The sequence below is a fragment of the Cynocephalus volans genome, chromosome 14 (assembly GCF_027409185.1).
Source record: "Cynocephalus volans isolate mCynVol1 chromosome 14, mCynVol1.pri, whole genome shotgun sequence".
In the NCBI taxonomy this organism is placed as follows: domain Eukaryota; kingdom Metazoa; phylum Chordata; class Mammalia; order Dermoptera; family Cynocephalidae; genus Cynocephalus; species Cynocephalus volans.
In genome coordinates, this window is record NC_084473.1 from 57,858,894 (window position 1) to 57,871,861 (window position 12,968).

At 33.0% G+C, this 12,968-nt stretch overlaps 1 protein-coding gene across 8 annotated transcripts in view; it reads right to left on the bottom strand.

Annotated features, from left to right (window-relative positions):
• USP34 (ubiquitin specific peptidase 34) overlaps positions 1-12,968 on the bottom strand; it is a 226,199-nt gene that overhangs the window by 79,133 nt on the left and 134,098 nt on the right. For all 8 annotated transcript variants that reach the window (XM_063078358.1, XM_063078359.1, XM_063078357.1 and 5 more), the window contains exons 28-33: positions 7,332-7,432; positions 6,903-7,112; positions 3,443-3,568; positions 1,682-1,804; positions 1,462-1,545; positions 879-965 (exon numbers count right to left, since the gene is read on the bottom strand). In XM_063078358.1, the coding sequence (XP_062934428.1) occupies positions 879-965; positions 1,462-1,545; positions 1,682-1,804; positions 3,443-3,568; positions 6,903-7,112; positions 7,332-7,432 (731 nt within the window). The remainder of the gene's footprint in view (positions 1-878; positions 966-1,461; positions 1,546-1,681; positions 1,805-3,442; positions 3,569-6,902; positions 7,113-7,331; positions 7,433-12,968) is intronic.

Sequence of the window (12,968 nt, forward strand, 5' to 3'; positions counted from 1 at the left end):
ATCTGGTTTGTTCAAAGTCAAGAAATGGAGCACATTTTATATTTAGTTCAAAACTGGACTGTGCAGTTTTGTATATCATGAAGTTTTTAATATTCCACAACCCAGTTTTATTTTCCTCAAAGAAGAGTGCTTCTTCAAATTAATAGTGGTAAAGTACCATTCAAAAAATTTTTTTACTTTATTTAGGACCAATACTTTTGTGATATACTACTAAAAATACTGTAGCAATGTCCAATTCCTGTAAAAAATTTCTAAAGGCTTACTCTCAATTTCTGTATCTAGCTCACTGTAGACCACTGACAACGGTCTGGAAGCACGTTTTTGAGTGTTAACTGCTATAAAGGAAAAAACGGTCAAAACAAAACGAAAAAGGGCCAGCCCCGTGGCTCACTTGGGAGAGTGCAGCGCTGGTAGCGCTGAGGCCACAGGTTTGGATCCTATATAGGGATGGCCGGTGTGCTCACTGGCTGAGCGTGGTACAGACCACACTGTGCCGAGAGTTGCGAACCCCTTACCGGTCAGAACGAAACAATGGAAAAGAATGTTCATAAAAAAGTAAGGCATAAACCAATTTAACAAGATAAACTATATAAATATTAATATGTAATTTATTAACCTAAAGGAAAAATGTTTAGGAATTAGCCATAGTTCAGGGTAATTAACTTTAGCACTTAAGAATTATAACACAATTTATATGATGGACTCTTATTCTATAAATAGTTTATCAAACTCTTTACATTTTTAATTTATTTCTACTATGTTCCATACTCACTTATTACAATAAAGTATATATCAAAAGTTACACCTGCTAATGGAAATGGAAGTGCTTCAAATGGGATAACTACTGTAAACAGCTGAAATGGTGAATTACCACTTACCACAGTCCACGATTCCTGCTCTTTAGGCTCTAGAATTCCAGAATTAAAAATTTCTAGTAACTGTTGGAGCCCTCCAGCAGCAACAAACTGTAAGCAATTGTGAAGGTAATGATAAGAGAAAAGCAGCTACATAATATAACGATAATCTGTTTGCTGACTCAGTAACTGAATATATGTAAAATATTACATATGTCATTTAGAAAATTACTCTTTCATTTAAACCATCAGAAAACTTCTATTTAAAATAGTAACATAAAGCCTACTTTAAAGAATTTATTTTTAAAAGATTCTTGTAAAAGTCTATAAACATATCTTTTTATTCCATTAGCCATTTAATCCCAGACATTGGGATTTTCTAACATAATATTTCAATGGTGGGGGCGTGGTGAGAAGTGGTTGTCAGTGCTAAAAACAGGATGACCAACCAATAATACATTGTTGTGATTTAGAGCAATGCATAATTTTTAAACTATGCTTTAATACTTAATTGGTTTAGAAACAATGAAGAATTGTGGCACCCACTTTTGGAAAACTAACAATAAATTATTTTTATCAATACACGGCAAAATACATATGATCAAACCTTGCAACTCCAGGAATTTTTGCTGTTTTCCACTTGATCCTCACTTGAATCATCTGAATCTGGATAAAGATCACTGTAACTTCCCTGTGGGAAAGACAAAAATAAAATAAGGGAAGGTGATGAAAGAAAAAATTTTCTAGAATGATAAGATAATACACTTCTGGAATCTTGCTCCACAGAGAATACAAATATTTAATGATAATAATGAAAATGCAATTACCGTTGACTCTCTCCTTATTCTTCTGTTAGGTTTTCCCAGTGCTTCAATAATTTCCAGAGCATACAATAGCTTGTGGGCACTCTTAATTTTGAGAAGTTCTTTCCAATTAAGTCCATCATTACTCTTAAATTAAAAAAAGAAAAACATAGTCTTCTCAAGCAAACTTACTACAGGTACCCCCAAAAAGAATAACTTTAAAGAAACAAACACTACATAAAAACTCAAATATTACATGTACTTTGAAACATATTCATATGTAGACCAGTTATATAATTGGTATTAATAGCATGCTTAAGATACCAATTATTCATTAAGTTTTGTTAAAACAATAAAATTAATAAACATGGGAAAAAATTATAATTTGTTAAACTTCACAACAAATGAGGCAATTTACCATCTTCCCAATGAAGAAAACACTGTAGTCTAGTTGAAGGCATGAACTTTTAAGGATGTTGATGAACTAGTTAAATGTTTCTATTTAATACTTACACCATCATTTTTAAAAGTCATATACAAATACAGTGGTCCATTGTTATCTGCAGGGGATTGGTTTAGTGACCCCCACAGATGCCAAAATCCACAGATGCTCAACTTCCTTATTACAAAATGGTGTACTATTTGCATATAACCTACACAAATCCTCCTATATGCTTTTTTTTTTTTTTTTTTTGGTGGCAGGCTGGTAAGGGGATACAAACCTTGACCTTAGTGTTATCAGTACCATGCTCTAACCAAGTGAGCTAAATGCCAGCCTGCCCCACCATGTACTTTATATCATCTCTAAATTACTTATAATACCTAATACAATGCAAATGCTATGTAATAGCTGTTATGCTGTAATTTATTTGTATTTTTATTGTTCTATTGCATTTTCTTTTTAATATTTTCACTCCGTAGTTGGTTGAATCTGTGAAAGCAGAACCTGCAGATGGGAGCAGGTAGCAACTGTACAAGAATTTAGAAACACTGCTTTTTCCTACTCTCAATTTATGAAATATTATTATTCATACTTAATGCATACCTTTGAAATGTTATTACTAGACCTACTCTAAATTATCATTCACCATCTTCTAGAGCCCACCTTCTTTACTTCTCAGTCATTAAGATACAAGACATTCTGAAATCACATGGTAGTGTCCCAAATCATAGATAACCATTAGCATAACATCAGAACATTTGTCTTTGCATTCATCCTGTAGGAGTTCTATTGGAGATCTCAACAAAGAAATCCCTTATTATACAGCTTTTTAAAACAATCTTTAATTTTAAAGATGTCTTTACAAAAATATCCAACACTTACACATGTTAAGGTGATATCCCATGGGAAAATTACCACATATATATTAAACTTCTTTGCCTCATTTTTCGCTAATTCTTTCAGTTGACTTGTATAAGCATCTAAAACAAGCACTGATGCATGTCAGATTACCATAGTGTTTTCTCTAAACATTACTTTTTGTTATCAAAAACAAAGCAATATTCAAAACATATCATAATACAAAATAAAACTAAAAAAAAGACATATCCCTATTTCCTAAAGATAATTTTAGAAAACACCCTTCCCTAGTATTTAGCCTATGTTATTCGACCTCACTAAAATAAACAAACATTAAAATGAACTGGTACTTTTTACCTATTAAATGAGCAAAAACTATGTTCATATTTACTGAGAGTATGGATTGAGAGGTGATCTCATACACTTCAAGTAGGAATGTAAACTGTAACATCTCCCAGGAGAGTAAACAGATTTTGTGGGTTCACCTGTTCATCTGAGATATTCTGGAATGCCATCAACATGTTAGGACACGTAGGAAGAAGCATCAGTAGCTCCCACACACGCCTAGACAGATTTTCTGCATGAAGATGAAGTTCTTCACATCGTAAACTCTACACAAATAAGAACAACTACTTTATCAAGACAGATCAGAAAACAAAATTTTTAAACTTAAGTTCAACTTTTCTTTAACATAAATATCATTATCAAATTTGCTAACATTTTTTAGTCTTTTTTAAAAGTGAGAAATAAAACATTTGTTACATGGTAAACAGAATTTATTCAAGAAAATTAACAGTTATGATGAAATAGTGGTTTTCCAACTTCTTACGAACTTTTCTGTAATAGCCTTCCTCAACAGCTGGTCACTTTCCTCAGGAAACTTTTCAAATACAAGTAAAAAATATCTGTTTCATAAAGCCATTCAAGTAAATTTCAGTAAGACTACTATCTATTTCTTCTTTGCAGGTCACTATTCTAAGCATGACAAAGAATTTAGTTTACTAAATTCTTGACCTTCCATTTGAGAAGACAGCATACCTGTTTCTCTTATTTTGCTAATTCATACCTTATTTTTCAGTTTCAGACCAGCAGAGATTAAGAGGAAAGCAAACAATTTTAAAGAATCTACTTTTTTCCATTACCATTTGTTAAATCTGAACTCAGGAAGGTGCTAAATAATATTTTAGAAAGTATATAAGAAACAGGCAAGTTAACTTTTATTTTTTTAATTAAAGTATCACCCCAAGAGGTAATAAATAGCTAAAGCAAAAATGTACAGTTCTGGTATTTCCACAGAGTATATATTTGCTTATTATTGTACTATTGCTACTGTGTAATAATGATTCTTTGGTATAATACAGTCTAAGAGATGTCAAAGGGATATTCTGTAAGTCTGTGAAAGGTAATTTAGTTCTTTTGGCATAATGTTATAAAGCTAGAATACTTTGAAGGCAAGAGAATCCTAGAGAATGAATTTCAAGGTAAACTTGGCCTTTCCCAACCCTGAATAAGAAAGAGAAGCAAACAGCTGTGAATAAGAAAGAGAAGCAAGCCCCGAATAACACTTCTGGTTTAGTTGCAGAAACGGCACTGACAGTTCTTCAGTAAAATAGAATTCAATCCTTTCTAAACATCCATTTAAAAAAAGAAAAAGAAGAAAAAAACTAAACTGTGCAAATAAAAGGAAAAAAAGAAAATACTCTTCCAAGTGTGCATGACTATGTTCTGCTATGCCTGCAAGGTCTAGGGGATATACACAGTAAAGATCCTTTATTATTACTTTTGTTGTAATGCTCATCAGGGCTGAACCACCCTTGTTCAACAAAGAATCCCTACATCAACCATAGTATCCCTCCCACAAACAAGATTCAATAAAATAACCTGCTCAAACAGTGAAATGTTTTTCCTCTGGTGTATACCCCACTCAAGACTCATACAATGGTCTATTAACCGGTCCTCTTACCTCCAGTCTTTATTTTCCTGATGCACCCACCACACCAACACCTAAACTTTGTTTCTAAAAGCCCAGAAAAGATCTCATTTTGTTGCTTGAAACAGGCCATGATGATGGCAATCCATTTCACAAAGAATAAAAATCACTCCCTTTTTGTCTTTTTATTTGAATTATACTATGCTTCCTGTTTCTTAAACAAGTCATTCACTCTTCTGTAAATCTCTAATGTGTTTGTTTTTTTTTCACTCCTCTCAGTAGCTGGACCCCATTTAAATAACTGCCGTTCTGCAAAACTCTTCTGCAAATTTATGCTCCTCCATCCCCCCATGTTCCCATAACACATTGCACAGAACACTAGCATCCTCCTGGAGAACCAGAACATTCTCTTAATTATCTTTCTTTTAAACTGCCAATACAGTGCTAACATGAAGTAAATAAAAGGTAAGTATTTGTGGCACTAAATAAAAGAGGTAAGGAAATAGAGGTTCGTGGGCACCTATTATTGATTATTCTGCTTGAACAAAAGGGGGACCTTTTTCGGAATTTAAGAATCTGCCACCACAAGAGAAACTAGATCATGGGGAACAGAGGAATCAATAGCAGATAACGCCACATCCATGATCAAACAGAACATGGAAATACAGGAAGAAGTTACCTAACATTCTTGGGAAAGAAAGAAAAGAACAGTAGCCTAACATAGAAAAAATCACCAAAGCACATTTTATTTGTCACTCAATCTCAAAATTGTGATTCACTGGATGAAATACATGAATGAACAAGATCTTAGGATAAGACATTTTAAAGGCATTAAAAAAAAAAAGTCAGTGGATTAAAAATAGCTCCTTTAGGTGATCTCATACACACTGACTTTAAATACCATCTTCATAGTGATAACGCACACACTTACTTCTCCAGACCAGACCTCTTCTCTGAGCTCCAAACTTATATATCCAACTGCTTACTTGACATATCCACCTGAGGTCCCTCAAGCATCCATTCTTCTTCATGTCAAATGGAATCAATCCATCCAGTTGCTCAAGCCAGAAAACTAATGCCATCTCTTTGTCTTCTTTTTTCCTGATCCCTACCCATTCCCTACCCCTAATCCAATATAACATCAAGTGATGTTTTGGCCTGTTGTCTACTTAATTTATTTCCACTGCCACCATCTTATTCCAGGGCACTGTCAACTCCTTCCTGGACTAGTGAATTAAGATCCTTACTGCCTTCATTATTTTTGCTGAACAAACCTATTATGTATAAAACAAAAATCAGAACATGTGTTATCTCCCTCTGTTTAAAAATACTTTAATTCTGTTTACTTTGAGTAAAATGGAAACAATCCACAAGGGCCCACGAAGCTTACATTATTTCACTCTGCCTACCTTTTCAATCTCATTCCTCCCATTCTACTCTCCCATCACCCTCTATGTTCTACTCTCTTGCTCTCTAACAATTCCTAGACCTGCCCAACTCCTTTTTAAATCAAGGGTTTCAAGAATCAGATTACTCTATCCATATTATTCCTCATCCTTTTCATTTAGTTGGCTCCTTTTCATCCTAGCTCAGATTATATACACAGTCTCCCTCAGAGAAACCTTGCCAGATCAAATAATATGCAAATGAGTCTCTGTCAACCTATAACTCTTTAATAATGGTATGGCATGTTTCGGTCTTAATACCTACCTATGTCTATCTGAAACTATTTATCTGTTTGTCTACTTGAAAGTCTTTATCTGTTAGGCATGTCGATTACCTGTCTCCCCTACCGGATTCAAAAAAGACTAAAACTGTGCCTATTTTGATAACCCTTGTAACACAATACTTTGATTAAAAGAGTATGCCTGGATTGTATTAGGCGCTTAAATAATTAATGAATGAATAAATGGGTTCCTAAGTTTTATTGCTCTTAAGAGATTACTGAGAAAATTATTTTGCTCTCAACAGAAAGACAAAACAAGATTTGTGAAAGTAAAATCTGATATAATCACCTCACTATCGTCCACTGCCACTTTTCCTGAAGGTGGTTTAAATGATGCAAGCATTTCTAATAAATCAAAAAGAGTAGTTAAATGAGGTTCTTGTAAAAGCAAAAGCATCGGAATGTTGTCCTTCTGAGGGGGTGGTAGGCAAGATGCTGGCAGTTGAACACCTTCCCCTTTCCTTTCTCTCCTTGGTGCACCCAAAGATACAAACACCATCTATAACAATAGAAGAAATGGAAAAAAAAATTATATATGTCAAGTTTTCAGTTTAATAAAACAATAAATCTGAAGTATAAAATAACTTCACTCACAATTTTAATATAACAAAAGCAATAAGAAATGTTTTTAAACGAGATCTCTATTCAACTATTTACTATTACAGTCAACAGATAATTAAAACTCAAACCAAACCACATCTTATATATATATATATACCTGCATATCCTTAAAACCAAGCTCATGAAGTGCTTTTTCATCATAATCCGTTGTTAACTCATGTCCAGATGAAATCATCCTGACAGGTCCCATGAGGCCTCCTTAAAAACAACAGAAAACGGAAGTGAACTTTTTTTAAAATAAGTTTACTTATTTGCTGACTAGAATACATAATTCTAGCAATTAAGTCCACTACCTGTTAAGCTTAAATATAATTCTAGACAGAAGTAGAGACTATACTAAGCATGCTTCCTACATATTTTCTGTTGTCTGAGTTTAGCCTAAAGCAGTAAAGATTACAAGAAAGTTTTCTTTTAGCACCAGCCTAACTAGATCGATTCCTACTTGTTTAAAAATAGGAAAAGCATTACAGGAGCTTTCTGGGAATCTACTACATTTCCCCCAGCAATACATGCAGAGGAATCAGATTCTTCAATGCTTTAGTTGCACAAGAAACTAGCATGTATTTGTAATGACTGAGTTTTCTCTCCCCTATTATTATCCACCAAAACAAAACAAACACTATAGACTGGAGAACAAACAAAAATCTGACAAGGGGAAAAATAAATAAGTACCTACAACTTTCCAACTTTTTTTACTGAGTTTATTGTAAATTCAATAAACTCAAAAGATTGAGATAATTTATTTCTAGAATGCATGAAGTCCTTTTTGCTGCTTACACCTTCGACTTCATTTCTCACCTCACACTATATGCTTCAGCCACCTGGCCTCCTTGCCTTTTCTAGAAAATACTGAGGATGTTCCCATCTCAGGAATTAAATGTTCCTCCCCAAGAATTCATACAGCTTTTTCCGTCACTTCCTTCAAGTCTCTCATCAAATAGGAACTTCCTCCTAAGAACTCAATGTACAGAACCTCATTTCACTGTTAACACTTTACTCTGCTTTATCTTTCTTTAAAGCACTTATTAGCACCTGGCATTATATATTTATCTGTCTCTCCTCAAAAAAGCGAAAAACAAACAAGCAAAAAAATTCCTTGTTCCACGAGGGCTGAGATTTTATTTTGTTCACAGATGTATTCCAGGCACTAGAACATAGTAGACATTCTAATTAATTAACTAATTAACTAATTAATTTTGTTGTTTTTGCTGGTTGGCTGGTACAGGGATCTAAACCCTTGATCCTGGTGTTACAAGGCTATATGCTCTAACCACTTGAGCTAACCAGCCAACCCAAATTAATTATTGTATTAGCCATTAGTTTTGAAAGGATATACTTAAAGTGGGAAAATTATTTATCAGACATTTTGTGGTTTTGCTTAATCTAATTAAACTTTTAAAATATTGTTAAATTTTATTAATTAATAAAATATTTTTTCTAAAATATTTTTCTACATTGAATTAATGTAGAAAAACTCCTTTGGATGGGCACTAAATATTTCAAGAATAATGAGTGAGGCAGGGCTACTGCTTTCCACAATGACACATAACATTTTAAAATTACTTTCTCCCTTCACACAAATAAGAAAATTATATTTAAAAAAATTTTTTTTCAAACACAGAGAAACTGGCTTTCCCCTAGTTAGATTCATTGTGACAATTTTCCTAAAGTACCATTGTTTTGTAGCTAAATTGCTAACTGTTGTGTAACTAAATCTATGATTCTTTACCTTCTTAATATTTCTAAGCCTAGAAATCTTAGCCCTCCCAATAGTTTGATAAATATTTGATGCTATTTTCTTCTGAATTTTTCTTATGTTTATTTTGGTAATGTAGATATGACATTTCAAACATCCTAAATATTAGAGAGAAATAGGGTTTCTCTTTCTTCCCACAAATTGAACAGGTCATATATGACTGCTTCTCAGTTATCCATTCTGTGTTATTTACCAAACAATTCCTTCACCAAAATCATATTATCATAATTTTAAAATGTTTAATAGCCATTATAGAAATGCTTCTCTCTACTCTTCCTTGTGGGTTTTCTTCTCAGAACTTATTATATTGCTTAGTTCATTCATACAGATAACTTCAGAGTAATTTCATCACATTTTAAACAAAAATTACATTGGGATACTATTTAGAACAACTTAAAAAATAAATTTACTTGACAGTATTCACTACAGAAAAGTGCTAAGTTTTTCCATTTAGTCAGCTGTTCATTCATACATAACAAAAAGTTTTAATCACATATATATCAAAAGACCTCCTCACATTAACATTTCCTTAACATTTTTAATTACTATTAAGCACTTGATTTCTTTAGTTTCCTCTTCATCATCATCATATCACCTTCTAATTATAATTGTGCTTCCAACTGCTATACTTCATATATTTTATTCAAATCATTTTGTATAATACAAAATAGGAGAAAAATAAATGCTTATAAAACACAGTGTTTATTATGAAAAACTTTGGCTACTGGATGCACAGAAACTCAATATAAAACTTTTAATACACTGGTTGATTTTTATTAAATGTCTATTCTGAGATAATCAAATACAATATGATTATTGATCTTTTCAATATTAAGATAAAACAACCTTAGTCGTGATGGGTTGCTAAAATAATATAAAGATGATTTACTTCCTAGTTTATAACATATACTAACTAAGCAAGTATACTTAGTTCCAAAAGAGAACTGAGATGGCTAGTAGTTTATTTAGAATTGTGGGCTCTATCTAATGTGAGATAAGCCTACAGTTTGTCTGTATAAACATGTGCTATATATATATATATATATATATAGCACTGAATAACTGTGTAGTCCCAAAATTCATGCTGAATCCTAATCACCAAGGTGATGGTATCTGGAGATGGGACCTGTGGGAGGTTATTAGGTCATGAGGGCTCTGCTCTCATAAATGGGATTAATGATGCCCTTAAAAAAGAGGCCTGAGGAAGCATGCTTGCCCCTTCTACCATATTGAGGACACAGTGAAGGTGCCATCTATGAGAAAGGAGGTCCTCACTTGACAGTGAATCTGCTGGGTGCCTTGATCTTGGACTTGTTAGCCTCCAGAACTGTAAGAAATAAATTTCTGTTGTTTACAAGCTACCGAAATTTATGGTATTTTGTTACAGAAGCCTGAATGAAGGATGACAGTGTGTTAACGTTGATTGTAATGATTTCACTGACTTTTACAATAAAATGAGCCACTTTCTATCTTTTACTGCTTTTGAGAAGAACTTTCTTAAGAATTCCTTATTTTTTAACAGTTCTGGAAAGAATTCCTACCTTTAAGAAAACTAAAATCTTAATGCAATAAATGTCTTAAAAAAAAAAGAAATCTGAAAAACTCTTGGGTTGTGATAGTATACTGAACAACATACATCTAAATTTTACCCTCTGAAACTAATAAAATAAATTTTCAAAATTTTACAACAGGGAAAGAAAACCATACCAAGAAAGTTTGCAAGATGGAAAGCAAATGAACTTGTGGTGATTACCAAGCCCCCAAAAATATAAATCCCAAATCAGAAGCAAGCTCATAATCTAAAACGTTTCATACTGATTTGACACAGGAATAAGAACAACACCTGAAACTGCCCACATCCTGACAAAAGAAAAAAAGAAAAGAAAAACCAGTGCCTCAGTAATCTGTGAGGCATTAACAGTCTAGAAACAGTTAATTATAGGCTCAGAAATAAAGAGAGAGAAGGCAAAGAAAACATATCTGAATATATAATTTCTAAACTTTATCAAATTTTATAAAAGTAGTAAACTCACAGATCCAAGAAGATGAACAAAACCTACGGCACGCAAACACAAAGAAATGTACAACAGGCACATCCATAATGAACTGCTGAAAATCAACGTTAAAGAAAAAATCTTTAAAACCAACCACAGTAAAAAAGACACACTGGATACAAAGGATGAAAGATAAGGAAAACACCAGATTCTAGGCAAATGATAACAGAACAACATTTGTAATGTCTTGGTGAGGGGAGAGGTGCAGGGAACTCATGATCTAGAATTCTATGTCCAGTGAAAATATCCTTCAAAACTGAAGGCAAACATTTTTTAATAAACATTTTTTTTTCAGACAAACAAAAACCTGAGAAAATCCATCATCAGAAGACCTGCAGTACAAAGTTTCAAAAGAAGTTCCTAAGAAAGAAAAATAATGAAACCAAATAGAAACTTAGATCTACAGACAGGAATGAAGAGTGCCCAAAGTAGTAAACATGTGGTAAGAAAGAGAAAAAAAAGTTGGCACAAACGAACAAAAAAAAAAAAATTAAGTGGTTACATTAAATATAAATGCTCTAAACACTTTAACTAAAAGGCAGACACCATCTGACTCAATTTTTAAAAAGCAAGATTCAATGATTAAGAACAAAATACTAATATCCTCAAAAAGATATTTCAACTAAGAAAATAGGCAAATTTATTCAGAGAACAAAAAAGAAATTTTTTTCCAGATATTAAAAGCATGACAAGAGAAATGAAAAACTCAAAAGAAAAATTGCAAAATAAAGTTGAGAATATCTCTTAGGAAGTTAATACTCAAAAAAATGAAACACAGGAGAGAAAAGATGATTAGGAATATTGCAAGAAATGAAACATCTAGATAACAGAGATGTTCTAGAAAGAGAATAATGATAAATTAGAAGACAGGAAATCTATGAACCAATTCAAGAATATTTCTCCAAACTCACAGATACAAGTTGCCAAACTAAAAGGACCCACTAAATATGTAAATACTGAAGTACCCGTTCATTGTCCTTGAAAACAGACCCCATATTAAGGCCCAGCACTGTCAAATTTCAGAACACTAAGGATAAAGAGAAGATCTATAAGAAGTTCTATAAAAGAAAAAATACAACATGTAAAAAATATCAGATCTGAATGGGTTCAGACCTCCTAAAAGCAAAATGGAACCAAGAGGTACAATAGCAATACCGCTAAAGCTCTGAAACAACTTTCCAACCTAGAATTCTATAACCAGCCAAATCACTATTTAGGTATGAAAATATATGAGACATATTTTCAATAGTTCAAGAAATCAAAAACTTTACCCCATGGACCTTCTCTCAAGAAGCTCCTGGACACTGCATTGTATTCCAGGGAAACAACAACAACAACAACAAAAAACCCCAGATATAAACCAATAAAAAAGGTATGGATATTGGAAACAGGTTATCTAAAACAGGAAAGAGGCAATGAGAATCACCAGGAGGATGATAAAGGATATCCCACAATCACTGCTGTGCACCAGACCTGGAGGATAATCAGTAAGATCAGTGTGACTTTAGAGAAACGCATTACTGAGAGTTATATCATGACCAAGACCCCTGCAGTCATCATGCTATCTTTTCTACTTTAGATTCCACTTAGATCTACTCTTGAGTTAAGGTATATCATGAAGAGCTTAGAAAAAGAAAATAAAGAAACCCTGTGACCATTTTTCTGATGGATATTCCAGCATCTTATTGAAATTACAGTACATCTTGACTGTGCTGAGACTTTGTCCCTTAGTAGTATCTGTGGGGGATTGGTACCAAGATCTCCTACAGATACCAATATCCAAAGATGCTCAAGTCCCTGATGTACAATGGTGTAGTATTTAAATGTAACCTATGCATATACTCCTCTCCCATATACTGTGACTCATCTCTAGATTACTTATAATACCTAATGAAATGTAAATAGTATGTAAATAATTTTTAAA